Source organism: Bacillus rossius, chromosome 1 (assembly GCF_032445375.1).
Source record: "Bacillus rossius redtenbacheri isolate Brsri chromosome 1, Brsri_v3, whole genome shotgun sequence".
NCBI classification, from domain to species: domain Eukaryota; kingdom Metazoa; phylum Arthropoda; class Insecta; order Phasmatodea; family Bacillidae; genus Bacillus; species Bacillus rossius.
In genome coordinates this window covers 309017420-309042816 of record NC_086330.1, presented here as the reverse complement: position 1 = coordinate 309042816, position 25397 = coordinate 309017420, and the positions used below count along the sequence as shown (strand labels likewise).

General features: G+C 38.5%; 1 protein-coding gene across 1 annotated transcript in view; it reads right to left on the bottom strand.

The window, feature by feature from the left end:
* Positions 1–25397, bottom strand: part of LOC134527885 (uncharacterized) — a 74261-nt gene that overhangs the window by 24273 nt on the left and 24591 nt on the right. Inside the window, exons 5-8 of the mRNA XM_063360888.1 lie at positions 21011–21250; positions 16301–16474; positions 15569–15722; positions 7511–7746 (exon numbers count right to left, since the gene is read on the bottom strand). Of these exons, the coding sequence (XP_063216958.1) occupies positions 7511–7746; positions 15569–15722; positions 16301–16474; positions 21011–21250 (804 nt within the window). The remainder of the gene's footprint in view (positions 1–7510; positions 7747–15568; positions 15723–16300; positions 16475–21010; positions 21251–25397) is intronic.

Below are 25397 nucleotides of genomic sequence, written 5' to 3'. Positions count from 1 at the left end.
TATATGTATAACAGCATAAATACAAAATAACTAAAATAAGAGATACATTTTATTTGATATTTTGTTTCTTTTACAGGGACACTTTATGATGAAGCACAACATCAACTTAAAAACTTTATTTCTGAACCAGTAATTGACCGAACTGACAATGTCTGTCAATGGTGGCACAGCAACCAGCAACGATTTCATTTATTGAAAGGTGTAGCAAAGCATTATCTGGTTATACCTGCCACACAAGTGGCCAGTGAAAAATACTTTTTTCATGTGATGGAAACACTGTATCCACACGCCGAGAAAACCTTGCTCCAGAGCACATTGAACAGCTGGTGTTTCTCCATGAAAGACTTTTACAAAAATGTTGATTATGATCATTCCTATAGTAAAATGTTGCTGTCTTTTTTTTTAATTTTTAATATTGATATATGTTCAGGCTTAGGCATGTATATTAAAATATATACAGTATAACTATTCTAAAAAAAAGTTAATATTTATTGTATGGCTACAAAAATTTCCTGGAACAGTGGAAATCCTTAATATACCCTGCAGCTAGGTAACTGGTAAGAATGTTGACAAATACTTTTCCACTTATGCTATGGTTTTGAATAAAATTTTGCTCGGTGTCGGTGATTAAAACATGCCTTTATACTTTTTTTTTTTGGTTAACAAGTAAATTTTAATAATACTCTGCATTTTCAAAAGAAACAAAATTATTAAAGACCATGAAAATATTTGCAGCAATGAGAATCCTCACACCCGAGATTTGTATAGGGCCTTAATATTTGCTGGTCTTTAAACATGACAGTTATATATAAATAATGGATATTTATGGATTTTACTACTCGACTCGAATTTAACTTTAAACTCGAAACATTTCTTGAATACTCGCTCGAACTCGACTCGACCTAAAAAGCCTATACTCGCATGACCGTTAACACTTTATGTTATAATTTATAGTCATAAAAAGAAATAATGACAACTTAAAAAATGCATTACAATTTTGACAACCCATAGTTAGCAATAAAATGTAGACATACCACATTATTAATCATACTGAAAAAAACACAAGAATTTATTAGCTTACACATATTTAATGCCATGTTGAATAAAAAAAAATTATATTGAAAATTTTACTTTTAAATCAGTTTGAATAAGTTTGGTTGTAGGAAGTATTTATTTATAGGCTTATTTAAGTTGTTCAAGCAAAAACAAATACACATACGGATACTTAGTGTTATAATATGTGTTTTAAAATGTTTCAGGTTAATTTTGTTCTAATGCATCTATTGGACTGTAACTTTTAGTTTAAATAATACTTAAAAGATATTGCAGTGTTCATAATGTTATAGAAAACCAAATAATGTCAAATATGTTTGACGACATGATTATTCCAACATAATTCTCCTAGCTAATAAATTATAGGTAGTTTTAGACATGCCCTTATATCTTTTTTTGACTAATCTTGTTTACAAAAATGTATTCCAGGATAGTTTCACAAACATAAAATTTTCCTTCGGCACACCAATACGAATAGTACATTCCCCGATGTTCTCAAAAGTTACAATATTTTAGGGTGCATTTTGCCACACGTGGATCTGCCATCTTGACGAATATGGCTCCTGCCTATAGCAGTTTCTGCATGCATGCGCATTGGACGTTCAAATTGTTAAATTTCTTGTTCATATTGCAGGCTTATATCATTGCAGTTCTGTTGTATACAAAAAATTGTTCGTATGTTTATCACGCTCAGCATTATTTGAAAGAATTATCATTAAATTTAGTGTCCAATTTTTGTATTAAAATTATATTTGCAACATAAGATAAAATTAATTTGTTCATTACCTAGCTTAGATGTTTATGTCAAGATACATTGTAAACAGTCTGCCATTAGTTTGGCTTGTGACCACCAGGTGTGCATGCAAGTACAGCTGTATGTATGAAATAAAACAGTTGAAGATGTGACCTCTAATGATAATATCGTTTGTGTTGTTCCTGACTAAAATATGTTAACTTTATTAGGTTATGGGGTCAGGCAAAATGTCATAGAAACTCAGTAAGTGTGATATTTACACGAAACACAAATGGAAAATAAAAAGTGAATGATGTGCGGAACGTAACAAATAAATTATGGGTATTCGTAACGAACAGACACAATTTTAACAACTGTAAATTCCGAGTTTTGTTTTGCTTGATGAAAAAGATATCAGATGGATGGTGGATTAAAAAGTCAAGCTACAAGAGATTAAAGAAAATAATCTTGACAGAGCAAAAACAGCAGATAAGAAAGCCAAGAATCTTATCATAAACTGTGTTACAGATCCTCACACAGACTATGTTAAGGATGCGAAAACAACTGTGGTCATGTTGTTTGCTTTAAATAATATTTCCGAGAGGAAGAGTACTAACTCAAAACTATTGATAAGAAAGAAATTGCTAACATTGATGTGCAGGACCTCTCTGCAGGAGCATTTCAACAAATTTGATAAATTTGATTCGTTATTTAGAGGGAATGGGATCTACACTTGAGCAAGACGACAAAGTTTGTCATCTGTTACTGACATTTTCCGAATGTCATGAAAACGTTATCACAGAGCTGGAAACAATGGTTACAGACTTAACACTAGACTTCGTTAAGTCAAGACTTCTTGATGTGGAATTAAAGCTGAATCTTCTACAACCAGACGATACGAGCAAGGAATCTTCATTAGTTACATATAAAAAATTCCGAAAATGTTTTGGTTGTGGAAATACTGGTCATTTTATTGCAGACTGCCCCAAAGTGGAATATCATCCCAAAACGAGAGATGGATTTCGCGATAGCGTAAATAAAAGTTACAGAAGCAGATATCAGAGATAAAGTTATCGTGGAGGCAACGGATATGGCTTGAACTACATTTGTTCTGACAAGACGGAAATTTCATTTGTGGCTACAACCAAGACAGAAGAAGCAACACTAATTGGTGAAAATGGAAGTGTGGAAGAGATCAAGTTTGTTCTAGATTCTGGTTGAACAGATCATCTGGTCATGCCAGATTTGCTATCACATATGACAGATATTAAAGACATTGAAGATCCTATCAGGATAAGGGTTGCAAATGGAGAAGAGTTGATTGCAAATCAAAACTTCATAAGGGTGACTTGAAGATAAATATGGAAGAACTTATCACGCCAAACCTTTCATTCAATTTGCTATCTGTAAAAAAGATGGTTGACTCAGGAAAAAGGTGATTTTAAGTGCAAATAGTGTACAAATAGTAGAAGACAGTGGCCTGAAAATTTTATGTAGTACATATGGAAAATTGTATGTCGTAAAGTTTTCCTTACCGATAGAGGAAAAATGTTGTTTAGTGAATGTCGAAAACCTTCCCTTCTCAAATGACTGGTGTTAGTGAGAGAATGAATAAGACACTACTTGACAAAGTGAGGTCATGTTTGTAGAAACAAATCTACCTAAACATCTGTGGGGCGAAGCCATACGCACTGCAGCATATCAATTCAATCATTCCCCAACTGCAGCACTTAAAGGAAAAATCCTTGCAGAACGTTTTCTTGTGACAGTGGACATTGCAAAAATGAAAATCTTTGGTGCTAAATAATGGGCAATGAAATTGCCTCAAAGAGTCAAGATGGATCCAAAAGCCAAAGAAACAACGATGGTTGGCTATAGTTAAATGACTATAGTGTATTGTATCCTGTATCAGATAGTGTGCAGGTACAAGAGATGTGACATTTGATGAAACTGATGTGTTCTACAGAGTAGAAGAAACACAGGTAACATCAGTTGTTAGATATGGCGAAGAAAACCCTAAAAAAGCCATTGCAGTATCAGAAAACATAGAAACACCTTCTACTGTGGCAGAAATGCCTACTGCAGCAGAAATTGACAAGGAGTTTTGTGGATGAAAATGAGAGCACTTAACCCACCAGAACTAAGAGAAGAATAATAAAACCAAGACATATAGAAAATTATGAACTATATGTTGGCTACTGCTTGGTGAGTGAGTGTGATCCACAAACTTACAAAGTAGCAGTAAAAGAAAGTAAGGAATGGAGAAACGCAATTCAGAAAGAACTAGAAGCACAGCAAAAATACCAGACATGGACTGTAGCTAACATCCAAGGAATTCAACCAATCGAATCAAGATTGGTGTTCCATACCAAACCAGATGGAACCAAGAAGGCTAAGTTGGTGGCAAAAGGTTTTCAGACAAGCAGAAATGAACAAGTTTATGCACCTGTAGCAAAAATGCCCAGTATCAAACTTGCATTGCCCTTCTCTCTACTGAAAGATTGGACTATTAAACAAATGGATGTTCCAACAGCTTTTTTGAATGGGACACTAGACAGTGATGTGTACATATTTCAACCAAAAGGAGTTAAAGGAAAAACAAAAATCCTGAAACTTCAGCATGCTTTGTATGGGCTTCGTGAGTCACCACGTTGTTGGAACCAAAGATTCAATTAGTTTGCAACAGAAAAAAACCTGAGGAGGTCCAACTTTGATGTCTGTTTACATATCAGAGAGAGTTTGTGGTTGGTCTTATGGGTGGATGACATTTTGCTGTTAGGTGAGACAGCAAAAATATAAGAAATAGCTACATGACTAAGATAAGAGTTTAGTGCCAAGGACTGAGGAGACTTGCACTGTTTCATTGGGACAGAAATGAAAATAGTTGGAAAAAGGATGGAAATAGGTCAGCATAATCTTATTGAAAAAATGACAAAGAAGTTCAACACAGAGTGATACAAAGGGGTTTCTATACCAATGGAAGATATGTTGGAAGTCATTGATACAGAAACGGTTGTGGATGTTCCCTATCGAGAGCTAGTAGGCAGCTTGATCTACCTATCTTATATTGGCAGGACAGACATAGCATTTGCTACGTCATATTTTAGCCGCTTTTTGGATAAACCAACTCTTCCATTATGGATTTTGGCTAAGAAGGGGTTTCAGTACATAAAGGGAACCAACCATCAAAAAAACTTTGGTGTACCAGAAACATCCAGAACAGTGCTCTCAGGTCATCATGTATGCAGATGCAGATTGGAGAGGTGACAAGACCGATAGAAAAAGCGTCATTTGGATGGCGTAATTTCACAGTGGGAACTTGGAACTCCAAGAAACAGCAAGTTGTTGCTCTGAGCTCAGCAGAGGTAGAATACACATCATGTACTTTAGCAACATCAGATTTACTCTACTTGAGAGGGTTTTGTAAGAGATTGTGGATGAAACAGGGGATGTGAAGTGCGAGTTACTGGTTTCTGAAAGATATTGTAAACAAGCAGATGATAAAGGTGAACTACTAGTAAATTGCTTGAAATATTACAATGCCCCTTATAAGTCATCAAAAAGAATGAGAGGAACTCTAAAATAACATTTTCAGAATTTTATTTTAATTTTTTTTGAAAACCACCTATCCTAGAATATTGCCATAAAATATTTAGAAAAAATGAATGTTTACAAAAAGAGTAATACATATTGATAATATCCGTCGGGGCTCTCTCGATCCCCACAGACTGCTATGGTGAATTGGCGCCTTGCCAGAGCGTGTGCGACCAGAACGCACCATAAGTGCAACAAAGTGCAGCAAGGTGGACAGGCACCACCAACGATTTAATCGTCACCCGTGCGGAAACCGATCCAGTTTTGTAACTTTATTTATTAATTGTAACTTAACTAATCAATATTTTCATTGCATTAATTACACATTCTTTAATAACCACTTTCTGGATTAGCGCGACTAGGTTGAGAACATGACACGCTTTTGTGGGAACCAAGCGGCGATGGTGCGCCCGCTCCACCGCCTCGGTCAGTTCGTCTCTGTCGGCCATCGGTACTGGTGGCGTTCATGCACCACGGAGCTCCACACCGTGTAAGTTTACCATCAACATCATTGGCTCTGCAGCTAGCCCTTCCCCCTCCCCCACATCAGTCACTCTTACAACCTCTGTGAACTCGCTTTTATAGTTAAGGCCCACGACTTTAAGGGCCCGCTCTTTGTATTGCCCACGTGATGTTGAGTAAGTTTAAGGCAGCATGCCATACATTAGTTTATGTTTCCTACATGATGATATCCCCATGTGTCAAGTGGTTATTTTGTATTCGCGCTAGTCAGCATCAGTGTGCTAGCAACTAGCTCACCTGTATGGCCAGGCTCTTTTGGTGTCCTTGTGCTAACAACTTGTTCATATGTCTGACCTAGCTACTGTGGGGTCTTTGTGTTAGCAAATTACACACCTGAATTGGCCCTGCTAATGTGATGAGCATGTGCTAGCTACTAGCTTACTGGTGACGTGGCTACTGAGGTGTGATAGTGCATGAAACTTGCTTACATTAATTGGCAAGGTTAACATTGTGTTCATTGTGCCAGAAACTTACTGGTTTGCTTTGCTACTGAGATGTAGGTGTGCAAGCAACTCTCTTTCTTATTGGCCTCGCTACTGTGGTATCAGTGTGCTAGCAATTCTTATCGTATTTACCTGCGTATGATATGCATATTATATGCTGATTTTTTGTTTAATAAAATGTACTGTGATCCATATGCAAAAATTTCTATTTTGGGTAAAAAAAATTAACATTGCAATGTTGTGGTTGACTATATGCTTAAATAACTAGCCTGTAATGGTTTTTAATTAATATTACGTGTGTAAATATGTATAAACTGTTTATTTAAAATAGCTCAGCAGTGCCTGTAAAGCATCATGAACAGCGCCGCTGGCCGGCGCTGGTAAGTGACGGGGCAGTCTTCCGCCTTCAGCAAGAGGGGAAGGAGTGCGTGCGTGTTTGAGTGCTTGTGACTATGCAGCAATGTTTATGGTTCTCCCTCCCTCTCTTGTTGTGAACTGGAACCGTACACAATTACCATACACAATTATCATGTCTATCTTGACAGGTTTTCGTGATGCAACTGTGTCCAAACATTGTTTTGCGTGAGATTTCCTACGCTTTATACTGCAACATTTCATTTATGACAAAACTAGTGTAAAGGGTGTGCTTGTTTTTATTTAAGAAACTGACAAGGAAATAGCCTGTGGTCTTTTCTCTCTTGGGGAAGATACGGAAGGGAAACATGGGTATAAAAATAACATTCTAATCTTTTATATTTTTTGTTAGATAGTGCTAGGGTAAAGTGGGAGGAGGGAGGGAGGGCCATAATGATGACGAAAGGAAAGACCAATGTTCGTGCTGTTTCTTATGCTGCAATACGCTGAGACACGACCATATAGACATCAATTGTATTCTACTGGAGACAGTTTTATGGCACGACTCATATTCAAGGGCGACCCTTACGGTAAAAATGTTAAGTTTTTGTTGCCCAAAATTAAGGGTGGACCCATACGAAAGGGGGGGAGGGGGGTAAATACAGTACCTTGTTTGTTTAGTAACTGTGGTGATGGTGTGCTAGCAACTAGCTTACTGGCCAGCCCAGCTACTGAGGATTGTGTGTGCTAGCTTCTTGCTTATATGGCTGGCCTGGTTCCTGTGGTGTAGGTGTAATAACAGCTAACTCACCTGGCTGGTTTGGCTGCTGCGGCGACTGGAGCCCATCTCACTCGACTTCATGCTGCCGTAACAGGTGCTGACAGTGCTGTTGCTGTCGCGGCGCGAGTTGGCCTGTTGCAGTTGCAGATCTAACATTTGGGTTTGATGTGATGGCGATGTAATGTGCTTGCTGCCCTCCATTTTAAGATCTGTGATTCGACGGTTCAGCTCTCGTATGTTCGCCCCACTTGTAGTTTTCCTTGTCCCTGCAATCACAATTTGGCCACTGAGACAGTATACATTAAAAAAAAAAACTTATCAAAAAATAATTATTGATAAATGACTTAATCCTAATGTGTTTGGGTATCTTGTGCATTATGTTTTGTGCTGTATTCAAAATATTATAATTTATGTTGGGAGTTAATTAAGAACTCTTTAATTTTGATTTTAAAAACTTTGGTGTAATACAATTTGTTTTCATACATGATGGATGTTCCGAAAATGAGTTCAGTAATTATTTTTATCCACGGCAAAGCTGTATTACAAAGTGAAAAAATGTATTGCCATAACAAACCATAGTATTTCCTGAATTCATGACGAAAGGAGCAAGAGCAGAGAAGCAATGGTTCATGCGGTGTGTGTCGAAGAACAAGCAGCTGACAGACGTGCCCAAGGCCAGGTGCCAGAAGTATGGTCACAAACGGAAGTACATGCCATCTTGCAATATGAATGGGCGAGTAAAACTAGTGTTTTAGATATTAATCAACACGAACACAGTATCTGTGGAACCAATGTTACGTCCAATCAAACAGCCAACAGGTGCATAACTGTGTGTGATGTCGCATTTTGGGGATTTGGATGTGCTCAATCTCACCACATGATTCATGACTTGTTGGGTGCCGAGAGACCTCGCCTTGGTCACAATACTGCTAGAATGACAACAAGCATCTAACACTTGCAGTGGTACAACGCGAGGGCGATGAGTTCCTGTTCAGGACCATCTCAGCCGATGAGACATTGGTGTACCACTCTACCAACAAGACCAAGTGCACCTCAATGACATGAAAACATCCAAGCTCACTTATCATAAAATTCAAAGATTTGCAGTCTGCAGGGATGATGCTGACAAGTGTTGTGGGATGCAAAGGATGTAATTTTGATTGACTTCCTCACTGCAGGGACTGTCAGTACAACTCTACTGTCACACGCCAAGCAAATTGGAGTCTGCCATTCAACTTAAGAGACCAGGGGTCATGAGTCATCAAAGGGTTTTGTTCTTTGATGACAATGCAAAACCCCACATGGTAAGTGTAGTATAGATGAATTAGCGAGTGGGTTTTCCGATGTTGGCGACTCTGAGTCTGGGAAGATGGCGGACAAGCGCAGTACATAACATTGGCGACGAGGTGGTTTTTTTATAATAAGTTTGTGGTTACTCGGAAGAATGGCTTCGTTTGGACGTATGGACGAGTTCGATGAACGTTCAGATACTATAGGGACATATTTGAAGAGGTTACGGCACCACTTGGATGCGAATTCGGTGCCAGAGAGGAAACAGGTGGCGGTGTTGTTGTCTGTGATCGGGAAGACGACGTTCGGGGTTTTGTGTGATTTGGTGTCTCCAAGTGAACCGGGAGATAAGTCGTTCTTAGAGCTAGATATTGAAAACTCATTATAGCCCAAAGACACTCGTGATTGCAGAACGGTTCAAATTCCATGGGCGTATTCAAAAAGGAAATGAATCGATATCCGAGTTCTCAGTAGCCATTAAGCACTTAGCACAAACATGCAATTTTGGCGCGTTTTTGCCGGAGGCTTTGCGGGACCAATTTGTTAGCAGCCTGCGCAGTTCAAATATCCAACAAAAGTTAATTGAAGCAGAATACACGGTGGACCAGGCCTATGGATTGGCAACGACACTAGAGCAAGCGGAAAAACAACAGCAACTGCTCCATGTTCCTCAAAGTCACAACAACAATTCCGGGCCTAAGACATTGTCGGAAGAAGTGTATAAAGTGCGGGTGCAACAAAAACATCAGCCGGGGACGGGAGCATTTGGAACTAGTGTTGGTCAACGGGAATGCTATCGGTGTGGTAGTAGGGAGCATATAGCGGTAGCGTGCTCATACTCACAATACAAGTGCCACACCTGTTCAAAGGTAGGACATTTGGCTAAGAAATGTCGCAAGCAGAAGGTGGCAGCAGTGTGGGGGGTGGCAAAACAAGACTCAAGGGTGCCCATTGAGGAGAACAGAGGGGGTGATGGCCATAGCAAGGAAGTGATGGAGTTGTTTAACGTACAGCACCCGGAGGGGGTGTTTTCAGTGGGGTACCAGGTACTGGTTAGGGTGGAAGGTAAACCACTGGTGATGCAAGTGGATACCGGATCGGCAGTAACGTTGGTGTCAAATGAAACATACTTAGCAAACTGGCCAAACTTGCAGTTAAGTAAATCGAAGGTCAAGCTGCGTACATATTTTGGGGATGACCTACCAGTGAAAGGGGGTGCTCAAGTGGAAGTGGAATATAAGGAACAGAGGAGCCGACTTCAGCTATTAGTGGTGGACTCGGGTCAACAGCGGCTTCCATCACTATTGGGAAGGGATTGGCTCGGTCATATTCAGTTGGACTGGAACGGTATTTGTGCAGTGAGTGTTAGCCAGAGACATCTGGGGCGGGTACAGGAGGATTTGCTAAGGGGGCTGCTGGATAAGTATGCGGGAATATTTAGTGGGGCGTTTGGAGAAATTAAAAAATTTGTGGCTAATTTTACACTCAAGGAGGGGGCCTCACCAGTTTTCCTCAAGGCAAGGACTGTACCATTTGCACTTCGAGACAAGGTGGACAAGGAGCTGCAGTATTTGGAGAAACAGCACATATTGGACAAAGTGGAATACAGCAGCTGGGCGAACCCACTGGTCATTGTCCCAAAGGCGAACGGCGAGGTAAGAGTTTGTGCAGATTTTAAGGGGACTGTGAACCCTAGAATTGAACTAACATGCCAGCCACTCCCAGGCATTGATGATGTGTTTGCATCCGTAGCTAATGGTAGGGTGTTTAGTGTACTGGATCTGTCTAATGCATACCAGCAGTTGGTCGTGGGGAAGGAATCACAGGAATTGGTGACAGTGAACACCCATAGGGGCCTGTATAGATATCGTAGGATGCCGTTCGGCTTGTCGAGTGCTCCTGGTATATTTCAAGCGGTGATAGAGCAAATGTTACAGGGTATTCCAGGAGTGGTGGCGTATCTCGATGACATTATGATTACGGGGGGTTCAGTGGAGGAGGGGTTGGAGCGACTAGAAGCAGTGTTGGCGAGGTTGCAAGAACAGGGTGTACAGGTTAAGAAACAAAAATGCCATTTCTTGAAGGAAGAAGTTCAATTTTTGGGGTATGTTATAAGTAGGGAAGGTATTCGGCCAGCGGACGATCTACAAGAAGCAATTCAAAAGGCACTGGTACCTACAACGGTGACACAGTTGAAGGCGTTTTTAGGCTTAATCAATTTCTATGCCAGATTTGTTCAGGGAATGTCAGGCAAGCTGAAACCGCTGTACAATTTATTGGCAGAAGGAGCAGCATGGACATGGGATGCCAACTGTCAACAAATTTTTGAGGAAAGTAAGGAATGGATACTTCAGGCTCCAGTGTTAGTGCCCTTTGACCCACAGAAACCACTAATTGTAGCTAGTGATGCCTCACAATATGCAGTGGGTGCAGTATTGTCGCACAGGATGCCAGATGGCACAGAACGGCCCATTTGCTTTGCGTCTAAAACCCTGTCCAAGGCGGAGCAGGGTTATTGCCAATTGCAGAAGGAGGCATTGAGCATCATCTTTGCAGTACAGAAGTTCCACAAATACTTATATGGTCACCATTTCACGCTGTATACGGATCATCGCCCGTTGACAACAGTTTTTGGACCAAAGAAGGCAGTTCCATCTTTGGCCGCAGCCCGGTTACAGAGGTGGGCTCTTCTCCTGACGACCTATAACTATTCAATAGAATACAAAAAAGGAGAAGACATGGGTAATGCGGACGCTTTGTCAAGGTTACCACTGGCCTACGAGCAGTCAGTGGAACAAACAGTTTTCCTGGTACAACGGGACATCCCAATCGAAGCGGAGGAGATTGCGAAGGAAACGGAAAAGGATGAAGTCTTGAAAAGGGTAAAAAAACTATACTATGTATGGATGGCCGCAGCATAATGAGGTGGCAAGTATGAAACCTTATGTCACCAGAAGGGATGAGTTAGCGATAGAAGATAATTGTATTATGTGGGCGTACAGAGTTGTGGTTCCAGAAGTATTGAGAGAAACAGTGTTGCAGATGTTGCGCGAGGGTCATCCGGGAGTAGTGCGGATGAAGATGCTAGCTAGGAGTTATGTTTGGTGGCCAGGGATGGATAACGAGATTGATGATACAGTAAAGAAATGCACAGCCTGCCAACTAACTAGGCATAGCATACCACAGACCACAGAAGTCTTGGGTACCGTGGCCGGAAGCTTGTCGAGTGGGGGAACGAGTGCATGTGGACTTTGCTGAAAGGAAGGGAAAAAGGTTGTTGATCTTGGTTGATGCCTATTCTAAGTGGGTGGAAGTATGGCCAATGCAAAGCACGGTGGCAGAGAAAACAATTGAAAAGTTGCAAACGACTTTTGCAGCATATGGCTTGCCGGAAAACTTGGTGGCGGATAATGGGCCTCAGTTTCGCTTGGAGGAATTTCAGCAGTTTTGCAAGGCAAATGTCATCAACCTGCAGTTGACACCACCGTTCCACCCCCAATCCAATGGAGCAGCGGAGAGAACAGTGCAGTCAGTAAAAACAGCCCTTCTGAAGCAAGCAGTGGAGAATGGTCTAACGGGAGGGACACTCTCCCTGCAGCATACATTGGATAAGTGGTTATTTGCATATCGAAACACACCCCACACCACAACGGGGAAGACCCCAGCGGAAATGTTCTTATAAAGGAAGCCTCGTACACAATTGTTGTTGGTGAAACCAAACTTGACGGAATATCATAAAAAGCCAAGTAGGCAGAGAGGAGGGCCAGGACTCAGGTTTAGTGTACACAATCTGGTGTGGGTAAAGTGCGTCAGAGGAGAACAGACTCGGTGGATACTGGGAAAGATTGTAGAGGTGGTGAGCATGGTTACATATAGAGTCAAAGTAGGGGAAATAATAAGATTTTGCCATCAGGATCACTTAAGGAGGAGTCACTTGCAAGAGGAGATACAATTCCGAAGCCGGAAGGGGGTAGCAGGGGCAGTGAGTGGTACCGGACCGAGGAAAATCCAGGGGGAGGAGACATCAGAAGTGGGGGCAGCATCTCCGCCAGGGGGACCAACGACGAGAGCAGCAGCAGCAGAAGGAGCAGTGGAGAACCGGATAGAAGAAGGACCAAGCGAAGCTCCGAGCACAGTAGAAGATAGTGAAGGGGAAGAGTTTAGGGGCTTCGGTGAAGAAATGGCAGTTTTACCCACCCCGAAATTGTTGGCACAAAGGTGGAGTGGGAGGGTGAGGCGCCCCCCTAAACAGTGGCAACAATGGTAGGGGAGGTGCTGAAGTGAGCAGAAGTAATAAACAGTGCGGTTGGGGAAAAAAAACTAATTTTGTAGGGAGGAGTGTAGTATAGATGAATTAGCGAGTGGGTTTTCCGATGTTGGCGACTCTGAGTCTGGGAAGATGGCGGACAAGCGCAGTACATAACAGTAAGGGGAATTGAAGAATTCATTCATTGTTTAGGATGGGAGAGATCGAATCACCCGGCTTACAGCCCCAATCTACCCCCATCAGACTTCCAAATTTTTCTGATTTGAGGTCAGTACTATCGAAACATCATTTTGGAAATGGTGCAACAGTTTATAACGAAGGTAATGAAATCGCTAGACACTGATTTTTACCAGGAGTGTTTCTTCAAGTTAATTTCACAGTAAGACAAATGTAAATGTCGGTGGAAAGTACATATGTGAAAAAATTGCAAACCATTATATTTTGTCATGAAAAATAATTTTTCTATGTTTATTAAATCTTCCCTGAAAAAATGTATTGACTAATATTGTTTTGAAACATCCCTCATTTTAATACAAATAAATTTACCATTTTCTTAAAATAAATCTTTAAAGTATCAACCAAAAAGTATTTTTAATTTTAAAATTTCATAAAGAGTTAATATTTGCCCTAATAAATTTTGTTAATTTTATGGTTTATGGCATTCTTAGCAAACAATAGGGATTTATACTAAATAAATATATTATTTAATATTCCAACACATTCTTAGTAGCATATTTTATTTTTCATGAGTATATTCCAGCTAAAGTATCTAGCAACTTTCTTAAAATCTGTTTCTAACCTCACTGCATTATTTATCAACTATAAAAAAATATAATTGTCTTAATAAAACAATAGTACTTTAACATTAAAACTATCAGGGTTAAATTTAAACAGTGAAAAAAAAGTGTAATTTATATCATAAAAAATGTAACCTAGTTCTAAATTGGCCAAAATATGCTTCAACTGTCAAGAAAATGGCATTATTTAGAAACAAAACATTTAGGTTTTATTAGGCTGGAGTAAATTAGGTAAATACACATACTAGACATGCATATACAAGTAAATATTAATGCCCTTTTTCGCAAATTAAGCATATAGTGCCCCATGGCATCGTTTAATGCAGCCCGCATAAAGTATTCAGGGAACACAGGTATATGAGTAGATTTATACCTACCATGAGTTGGGAGTCGTTATTCTTTGTAAAACTAGCATTTATTTGTTTTGAATTTTCACCTCACCTCATTTCTGCAGTCACTAAACCAATTTCACATCACCAAATGAATAAACATTATTAGAATTATATAGAAACATGAAGCGTGATGCAAGCGTAGGTACTCCACAATATCTTAAATCGTCTTTGCCAGCAAGTAGGCTGCTGACCAAGCAGATGTGGCGTAGCTCTCAGTCTCCACCATTCTTCACCACACATCTTCACCCAACTGACAGAACAAGCAGATGTGGCATTGCACTCAGTCTCCACCATTACTCGCCACATTTCCTCTTTTGACTGACAGAACAGGCAGATGAAGAATTGCTCTCTATTTTCACCATTGCTCACCCACCACACATTATCTCCCGAAGGACAGAGCAGGCCTATGTGGCGTTGCTCTCAGTTTCCAACATTCCTCGACACACACTTTCACTTGACTAACAGAACAGGCTGATGTGGCATTACTCTCATTCTCCGCTATTCCTCGCCAAATATCACTACCCGAATGACAAAACTGGCAGAAGTTGTGTTGCTCTCAGACTCCACTATTCCTTGCCACACATTCTCACCTGACTGATAGAGCTGGCAGGCAGATGTGTCGTTGCCCTCATTTTCCGCCAATCCTCGAGACACATCTTTACCTGACCGATAGAACAGGTAGATGTTGCGTTGCTCTCAGTCTTTAACATTCCTTGCCACTCGTCTTCACCATACTAACAGAGCAGGCAGATGTGGCATTGCTCCCAGTGTCCGCCGTTCCTCGACACATGTCCTCATCGACTGACAGAGCAGGCATATGTATTGTTTCTTTCATTCACAGCCATTCCTCAGCACACATCCTCACCCCATCCGACAGAACAGGCACATGTGGCAGATAGAATATCAGTTGCCTTACATTTACACCTGTATCATTTATATCCTAGGACATTTCTTATGATATAGATTGTTCCCATTCGTACCTTGATTATAAAATACTCTCAGAATCAAAATTGAATTGAATAAATATGTAAGTTTTTAAAATTTAATTATGATTATAGATGTACAGTTTGTAGTGTTAACAAGAACAAACTGAAATTACAAAATTTATCAAACTGGTTTTAGTGATGAAAACCATTCTTCCAAATATTTGTTTGGATAAATTTTTAAAAGATGTGACTTTAATTTTTTTTAATGTACCTTTTTGTGTTTGTCAATTTGATCTCATCTATTTTTACTTATTATAAAATATTAACTATTAGCTCACATTGCAAAATGGTTATCACGCAGACTCCAGACACTGCATGCAGCAATACAAACACAAAAATACGAAAATCAAACTTACCCACGACAAATGACAGTTGGGGCATAACGGACACCCCCTTAACCTGCAGCCGGCTCTTGAGATGGTGCTGGGTGCTCCTGTCGGACAGGAAGCGGCTTCCAGGCTGTTCACCCGTTGTCACAGCTGCTTGCACAGCTACAGGCATCTCGGGCAGCTGCGGAACATACATGACTCACCGTTTTTTCTCTACTAGGCACTCTGCAGCAGTATTAAACATGTGATTGCGCAATTATTCCTTTCTTTTATTACATACAGCTATCAACTGTGTTATAGAACTTTCACAATTTCTTAAAACTTAATTTAAATGTAACAGTTATTGAAATAAAAATATTTTTTTGGTAATTAAATACTTCAAACACTAAATGAAGTAGCAAACATGAATGTTATAATTAATAAAACCTTTTTTAAAAATAAAATAATTACTGTTTATAAACATTATAAATTTTAATAAATTTAACACATAATTTCTTAACTCAGTTATAAGCAATTGTTTTGAAAGTATTATATATATATATATATATATATATATATATATATATATATATATATATATATATATATATATATATATATAGAGCTGGTAGATTTGAATTACTAAAGTTTTTTAGTGTCAAATTTATATTTATAATATAAATATAGAATTTGTTAGGGCAGTTCCTTGGTACAACTACAATGTTGCACTTCGTAATTAACAATGATGTAACGATTAGGAAATTAAGCTAAAATGTATACCTCGATCTCCTGGTTTTCGCTGATCCAGTCGCTGGAATCGACAAAAGTTGACATTGCCGAGAGTTCCTCGTTGGTAGTAGAGACATTGCAGTCACTGATTGGCTCGTCCAGGGCTCCAGAGCCACAATGAGCCGAGCCTAGCGGACTGGCCTGTTGGACTGGAGATCCCGGCTCCTGGACATACAACCACACTCAGTCTCTACCTTACTTAACAAAGTTAAACTCCATGCAAAATTTAAAAATTTAAATGTGCCATAAAGATTTTGTGAATGTTTCACACAACACAGCTTGAAAACTGAAAGAAACTTGTTTAGGATAGATAAAATAGCTACAATTTTTGAAACCATTAAGCACATCTTCAGTAATTAAACTCTAACTTATGTTTTTTAATTTCGTTTTGAATAGACTCTGCTCCTGAAATTCGAAAAGGTACATTTTAATTATTTCTCTGAATCTTTGATTTATTCATCTCTTGCATATTCCATTACACCTCATGCCCAAAGTTTTTTTTAAAGGTACTGTTAAAAAATAATTTTACATCATACTTCCACAATAAAGAACATATGCTCCTCTTTCAAGGTGAATAAGATTTTTTTTTTACTTTCTTTAAAACTATATTAAGAATGGGAAGAAATAGTGTATTAGTTTTATTTGTAGTCTAAATTCACTTAAAATTATGATTTGATTCAAAGGTGAAAATGTTTTTGGCACGACATTTGATGGTGTGGAAGCAGCAAGAAGTACACGTGTTTTAATGGTTACTAGCCTTTTATTGCCTCTAAAAGATGGTTACATTTTACTACCAGAAACAATAACACCTGAAATACAATTCTCATTACAATCAGAGTATAATAGGACAGTAAGAAGTGTATTTTTCTGTTATTTCTACTGACACAACATAATGTGAATTATATGTTTAAAGTTTATTCAGTAACGGCAAAAGCTGTCATTTGATATGAATTAAAAATAAAATGTAATGTAAAAGTTTTTTTTCTAGAATATAATTAGGTAGGTACTTATGTGTGTGTTATTTAATGTTATGCAATTTAGCATTAGCTCAAAGGCCAGTTGGATCTCCATCATTACTAGAATCGAATATTTTGAGTGAATATTCTCTTCCTTTAAAAACAATAGAACCGCTACGGAAGTCTGTAAGCAGAATACTCTCGCAATGGTAACAATACGTTACTGGCACCTAATATAATTTTTAGTGCTATTCTATGACCTACTATGAATCTTTCTACCTTGTGAGGTTTTTAACCTTTTAGTGTGATTGGGCCTTAAAACCAAACTAAACAATTTAAAATTGAAGTTGTCAAAAAAAAAAATTCTTAGTGTGACTTTAGATACTACGATAAACAATATTTGAGCTTTTTATAAATGTTGGAATTGGAAATTAGGGGGAAAAATGTGTTTTAGTCTATTTTATTTCATATATAAACACAATACTAATTAGAGCACAACAAATTTACTTTCATTGTATTGACTTAACTTAGTTTTTCATTTAAAAACTTATACAAATTGTCTAATTATAATATTTACATAATTATGTTTTTAAGGAAGGTCTAATGTCAATTACATATACCTACTGTAAATTTTCAAAAAGTTCTGATTGTAAGATTTATGGATTCAATATACCCGTATTATAGAAGAAAATGAAAAGAGACAAAAGTTTTCAAAAATATAGTTTTTAAATTCACCAAAAATTCACAAATTGAGATAAAAATCCTAAACACATGTTTAGGGATGTGCGAATCCTTGATTTTCAGTTCGTTTCGAATCCGATTCGAATCCCTGGCAATATTTGAGATATAAATCCGATTTCGAATATTAAGCACAGAATAATTAAAAATAACTGATTAATTTAAAATAATGTGTGTTCTCTTTTTTCTAACTGTAACTACTGGCAATTATTTCTTACACTGAGATTGAAATGTTTATAATTATGTAAAATTAATTAATAATAAACACTCTAAACGATGAAAAACCAAAACATAAAGCAAGTTTCAAATATTCCCTACTTGGCCTACCTAATTCAATTGGTTTTCACAAGTTTCTGTTACATGAATGCTTAAAGACAGCTCATTTCTAGGCTTATATTGATATGTTTTGGTGCAGTTTGAAGTACATAATTAACTGTATAACTTAGTTGTAGCGGTAATGTAAGCAAGTTAAAGCAGTATTTTTTAAATAAAAATTATACAATATTCTATGATTACTGCAACTGACTGAAAATCAAGCAAAAGAAGTTGGGCTACTTTTATTTATATATCTAATTTTATTATCAATAATATGGTTCACAATAGTAAAGATATACGCTAGTACAACATGCCTACAACTATTTATAAGAACAAAAAAAAACTAGTTGGTTACTTGTAGGTATGTAATTGTTTTCAGTTTCTAGTTTGCTATACGACGATATTCATAATTAGGTACAGTTTAAGCTCTCGAAATATTGAAATTTTTTTAATGTCACTGTGTTAATTATTTAATTAATTTTCTTTCTTTGGCACATCATACTATAAATACTTACATAATAGTAGCCTAATTTGATTTTTCACTGCTAGTATTTTTGTGCCTATTAAATAAATTTATAACATTTTTGAATATCCGTAATACTGTTTGAATCCATGTACGTACAACGATTCCGGGTTTGGGTAGGTGTGGATTCGAACCGTACCCAAAAATATTGGGTACCCGCACATCCCTACAAATGATATTTAATCTACATCTTCAAGGTTTACATAATCACAAAAAAATCTTCAGTTGAGACAGATAAGAAGTGGAGATAATTAGGAGAATGTGGTATAAGACTTCATAACATCTCGATGAGCTCAGTCAAAGTAAACTAGCTTCTTGAAATGAGCCCTAAAATAAAAATAAAAACAAAAAAAAAACAGATATAATTAAGATTGCTTCCGAAGCTTGCTGCTGTGATAAGTGCAGTATTTAACTGTCTTTGGTAATGAAATTAGTACTTCAATAAGAAGAAAAAAAAACAGTATTCTTTTAAAACACACTTTACTTTAACAACATTTTGTAAGCGAACAATTCATGAATGCATGTAATAAAAAGTGCAAGGCAGACACTTATGTTTACCTAGTTAATATTACATGGTTTTATGTTAATCTTATTTAGTTTCACCATAATGAATACCTAACATAAGTTTTTTGTGATGTTTATCTTAGATACCATGCATTTTTATTCTTAAAAACATCAATTTTGTTTTAATACCACTATATTATTATATTGTGTCTGCATTTGGTATATGCTATTATTAAATGGGTCTCAAATTATTTCAGACAAGAAAATATTACGTCTAGCAAAGATTCCCCTTCGAGATTTTACTGCTTTTGACATCCAGCTGTTAAAAAGCATGAATTAAATAGTTAAATTATAATTCACTAATTGTTCTAATGTGTTATGTGCAGCTTGAATTATGATAAATAATGATAAAAATATAGAGTTAAAAAAAACAGCAAATAAGAATTGCATCGCTGTGAAATATGCTAGCTGTGAACGGAGCCAGTTACTATTCTTGATGACAGTCTTGTGGGTATTGAATATCTTCACCTTGGAATTGACACTGGGGAGTGACACACAAAACCTTCAGTCTTGTTGGTGGTGCATACATCCACCCAGAACTACATGCTTGGGATGGACACACACTCACCTCAACTAGATGCTTGAGATGGACACACTCATCTCGGACTAGATGCTTGGGATATACTCACACTCACCTCAGACTAGATGTTTGGGATGGACACACACTCACCTTGGACTAGATGCTTGGGATGGACACACTCATCTCGGACTAGATGCTTGGGATGGACACACACTCACCTCAGACTAGATGCTTGAGATGAACATACACTCATCTCAGACTAGATGCTTGGGATGGACACACACCCGCCTTGGACTAGATGCTTGGGATGGACACACTCATCTCGGACTAGATGCTTGGGATGGACACACACTCACCTCAGACTAGATGCTTGAGATGAACATACACTCATCTCAGACTAGATGCTTGGGATGGACACACACCCGCCTTGGACTAGATGCTTGGGATGGACACACTCATCTCGGACTAGATGCTTGGGATGGACACACACTCACCTCAGACTAGATGCTTGAGATGAACATACACTCACCTCAGACTAGATGCTTGGGATGGACACACACCCTCCTTGGACTAGATGCTTGAGATGAACATACACACACCTCAGACTAGATGCTTGGGATGGACACACACCCGCCTTGGACTAGATGCTTGGGATGGACACACACTCACCTCAGACTAGATGCTTGAGATGAACATACACTCACCTCAGACTAGATGCTTGGGATGGACACACACCCGCCTTGGACTAGATGCTTGGGATGGACACACACTCACCTTGGACTAGATGCTTGGGATGGACACACACTCACCTTGGACTAGATGCTTGGGATGGACACAAACTCACCTTGGACTAGATGCTTGGGTTGGACACACTCATCTTGGACTAGATGCTTGGGTTGGACACACTCATCTCGGACTAGATGCTTGGGATGGACACACACTCACCTCAGACTAGATGCTTGGGATGGACATACACTCACCTCAAACTAGATGTTTGGGATGGACACACACTCACCTCAGACTAGATGCTTGGGATGGACATACACTCACCTCAGACTAGATGTTTGGGATGGACACACACTCACCTCGGATTTGACGCTGGGGCTGGACACACTAGCTGTCTTGCCACTCATCTCCTCGCTGCGTGGACTGGAGTCTAGTAGGCCACTTGCGCCACCTGTTGCATCGTCTGTGCTATCACCAGCTCCTTTGTGCTTCTTGTTGGCATAGAACTCTGCTCCGTGCACCGTCTTTACGTGCTTCCTCAGCGAGCTGGGGTCTGTATACCTCTTGGTGCAGCCTGGCGCTTTGCACACGTATGGTTTCTGTGTAGCAATTTCAAGCCATTAAATTCACACAGTCATGCTAACAGACTACAAATTAGTGTTTGAAGTATATATGCCAAGTAAAAACACTAGGTTTTCTGATATATAAAGACTCTGCACTGTAAATTGTTTTAGTTTTCTTAAAATTATGCAAGTAAATAGTTTATTTAATCTAAGCACAGTAGAACCCTGTTATAATGTTTTTCAAGGGAGCACAAGAAAAAAACATTATAAGCAGGAAATCTCAATTTAGCACTTAACAATGTTCGAGCTTTGTACCAATGGACTCACCAAGCTATGTAAACAACTTTAATGTTAACACCAAAGATAGTATACTTGATACATGAATTTTCTGAAACAAGCCAACAATTTTTCAACTTCATCTTGTTCCCTGGTTAAATTTTGTTTGTCTTTAAAGATATACTGTCACATTTTTTGTAAAATTGTCTCACGATTCATGATGACAACATTAAGAGTGAGAACGTATACTCCTTCGCCACCTGAAAATGTTTAATTTTGGGATTCCTACATATGAATGAAAGAAAAAATTATTTGTAAGCAATAGTAAACACTTTTAGTTATGCCCTCGCTCAATGGTTGGCAACTTAAATATCGTAGGACTATGTACGTGCATCTGAATACCCACTGGAATGGCAAGGAAGAGAATAGTTGACTAAGGGTGCCAACTGACACGTAACTATGAACATTGTGTACCTTCAGTATATTGCATAAATTGTATTTTAACAAACTTCATGTATTGTATGGCAGTGATTGTAAACATAAATATACATAAAGGAAACTTTTTATCGTAAGTGTTGGAATAATTTGGTTTTAAAACATTTTTTCCCCATTTATTGAATGTTAGAAAGCAAACATTATAAGCAGGAAATTACACTATTTATGAATGTTATATGCAGGAAATAATATGACATTATAAGCAGGAAAACATTATATGCAGGAACATTATAACAGGGTTCTACTGTATTACCGGGTGCCAATGCAAAGGAAGTTACACTGGTTATGGATGAGTCAATAATCAGCAAGGAGTGACTGGGAGTTAGCAAAGACCAATTCAGGGAACAGTTTACTGCCATGTGCTACTGCAAAGGAAGGCAAAGGCTAGATAATGGATTCTCTATCCAGTATGTGGACACACACTGATTCATAAGCAGAGCCTTGGCTTCACTCACTTTCTATTTGCCTGTGTCAGAGAGAACTAACCACTGTTTTGTAAGTTAGTATCTAGAGTGCAATGCAGACTACCATGGTGGTTGGAAGTCTTCAAGCCAGTGTGCATGATGTGACAATTTTTTTGTCTAAACTTGGTAAGGACTGTTAGCGCTTAGTTATAGCAATAATTTGTAAAGTTTTTTCATTGAAAATTTATCTTGCGAAATATACCATGTGGAAGGAAACTTAGCATTAATTGGACAAATAAAAAGATATGTGTTGTGTCTTTTCCTTATTTTCGACATAGAAACTTTAGGTGTAAGAGTAGGGAAAGCTTAGGTTTAAATTAAACATATCTCCTAAGCTAGTTAATTAAACCTTAATTTAAAACCTAAATTAAGAACCAAATTTTTTCACCAATTTTTAAATTCCACATCTAAAAGTACAAAAAGGTGTGTTATGTTGTTTTTAAATCATGCTTAAGTTAAAATTTCTGGTATTAATAACAAACATTCTAAAACTAAATTTTTTGTTATATTTTACAAAATTATATTTTATGATTTTAAAAATTGTGTAGATTTAAGCATTATAAACAAAAATTTACATGACCAAACGTACTAAAGAGGAATGTGAAAAAAATTATGTGTGAAATAAATACCCAAAAATTGTCTTGCTGTCTTAATTTTGTCGAAAATTTCGTAACCTGCATGCTGAAAGCTTGTTGGGACCAGCTTATTGCAAACCTGTCATGTGTAAACTACATAGTTTGAATCAAGCTTGCTGTAAGCTTGCAAGCTTCTCAAGATAAGCCTAATTCAAGTCAAAGATCAACTTGCCCCAAACTTACTTGCTATGTGTGAATCAAGCAGTAAACATGACATTGAATACACCTACTTGATTAATACATCCAACCATTATGATTAATTTAGATTTTTGTAAGATACAGTACACTCCCTATTTAACGCGGTTGTCGGGGGACATAACTTTTACCCGCGTTGTTGCATAACCGCGTTGTTTCGATGTGACCAAGGTCAAAAGGCATAAAACACCGCCTGTGTTCTAATAGGTCGGCAAGCACGCACAGTATAGACGGCCCGCCGTTGTGCGGACTTTGCATCTGCAGTTTTCACTAAACGCGGGTGAAAAACTAAAAATAATAAATTTTAAAGATAAATATTAAATGTTGAATTGTTTTTATTTTTCCGCGTGCCGCGCACAGTTTGTCGCACGGCCTACGAGCGTGCCACACGCCGCCATACACACGTGCGGCACACAAGCTGCTGCCAGTCTCGTGGTGTCGGCCACAGTATCTGCTTCGTCAGTGTCCGTAACAAAGTAAGTGCAGTGAGTGCGGGTACACACGATTCTGTGGTCGAAGTCTTCTAAAAAGAAAGGCCGTAGTGATACTTCAAACCGAATATGAATCGCAAAGTACCGAGTTTGATTGACAAAATAAAAATTCTATATTTACTTACAGATAGCTTGTCTTTTGCAGAAGCAGGCCGCAGATACAGGAAAATACAATTCTAGCATTCGTACAGTAAAAAATAAAGAATCGTCTATCGTGTCAAGTGGTTAAACTTTATTATCCATGCTTACAGTAAATTATAAATGGTCACGTGTGGGAAACAAAAATTGTGCCAATTTAATTTTAGCGCAATCAGCGACACCGTATTAAAAACCGTGTTAAACTATGTCTTTACTTATTTCACCAAACACTGTGTCGAGTTGCTGAGTGTGTGTGGCTCGGATCGGCAAGTGTTATATTCCCCAGCCTCTGGATAAAGGTCGGGAGACCGCTACACATAAACATAAACATTTCCGGGACTTGTTTACTACCTCACTGCAAAAGTGGTACAGTATGGTTCACGTAAGTATTGGACCACTGGGAATTCCTGGGCAAAGATTAAAAATACGCTAGCTGATTTACTTTGCCATTTAATGTTAAAACATTATTCCAAAGTAAAAAGATGAACGTGTATAATACAATGAATTACCCAATAATATTACGTCTGTAGGTTTAAGTTGTAACAAAACATTTATATACAGATGTCCAGTAAAGTACCAATTAAGATTCTGGAGTGGAATTTTAAACACCGGACTACCTGATTTTGCCTTGTACGCAGGGACGCTGCTCAGTCAAGTGACTCATGCTCTGCCTGTGTGCTGCGTGAACACATTCCCTCCCCCACTCCCCCTCGTCGTGTTTCTGCCCGCTCTAATCTCTACCTCTCTCCATATTCTCGGCTCGCCTCTCCCTACCCCGCGCTTGCCGACAACCAAGACTATCCAACATCAATCCCCAGCCGATTCACGCTGGATAATGTCGCTGGACGGTGGGCTTTATCAGGTCCCCTGCTTCATTTGTGAGATAAAGCGACGTTAAGAACTAGTCTTTCAGAAAATATCACTGGGCTGGATTGGACCATAATTTGAAAACCCTACAAGATAGAGGAATAATGTACGGAGATATCTTGTTTAGAATTTCACTGCGGACATTTTCTACGCCTAGGCTTTTTTCTGCCCGATGCTTAGTTTGTTAGTTACAACGCAAAAATTATCCTAATCGGCTATCAACCATTTATTCCATTATGATTCATTTCTGACTGGGGGACATGGTTTGACCCGCGATATACCCGATTCCGCGATCAATCGGGGCGCGATATACCGGGAGTTTACTGTATATTTACTTCCATTATGTCTTTAAGACTTACTGTATTTTGATAAAATAATTACTATATTTACATCAGGATACTTTTCATCCCATAGATACCCACTAGTTAAGGGTGTCACCAGGGCAGTTGCCCCCCCCCCCCCCCCTAGAGCCCTAGAGATTCAAAAAATGTGGCCAAATGCAAAAAAAAATACATACTTTTCCCACAACTTGCCCCCCTTCCCCCCCCCCCCCCTCCCCGACCATCGGCTGGCGACGCCCTTGCCACTAATCCTAATTGCCATAAAATAAATTTAAATAAAT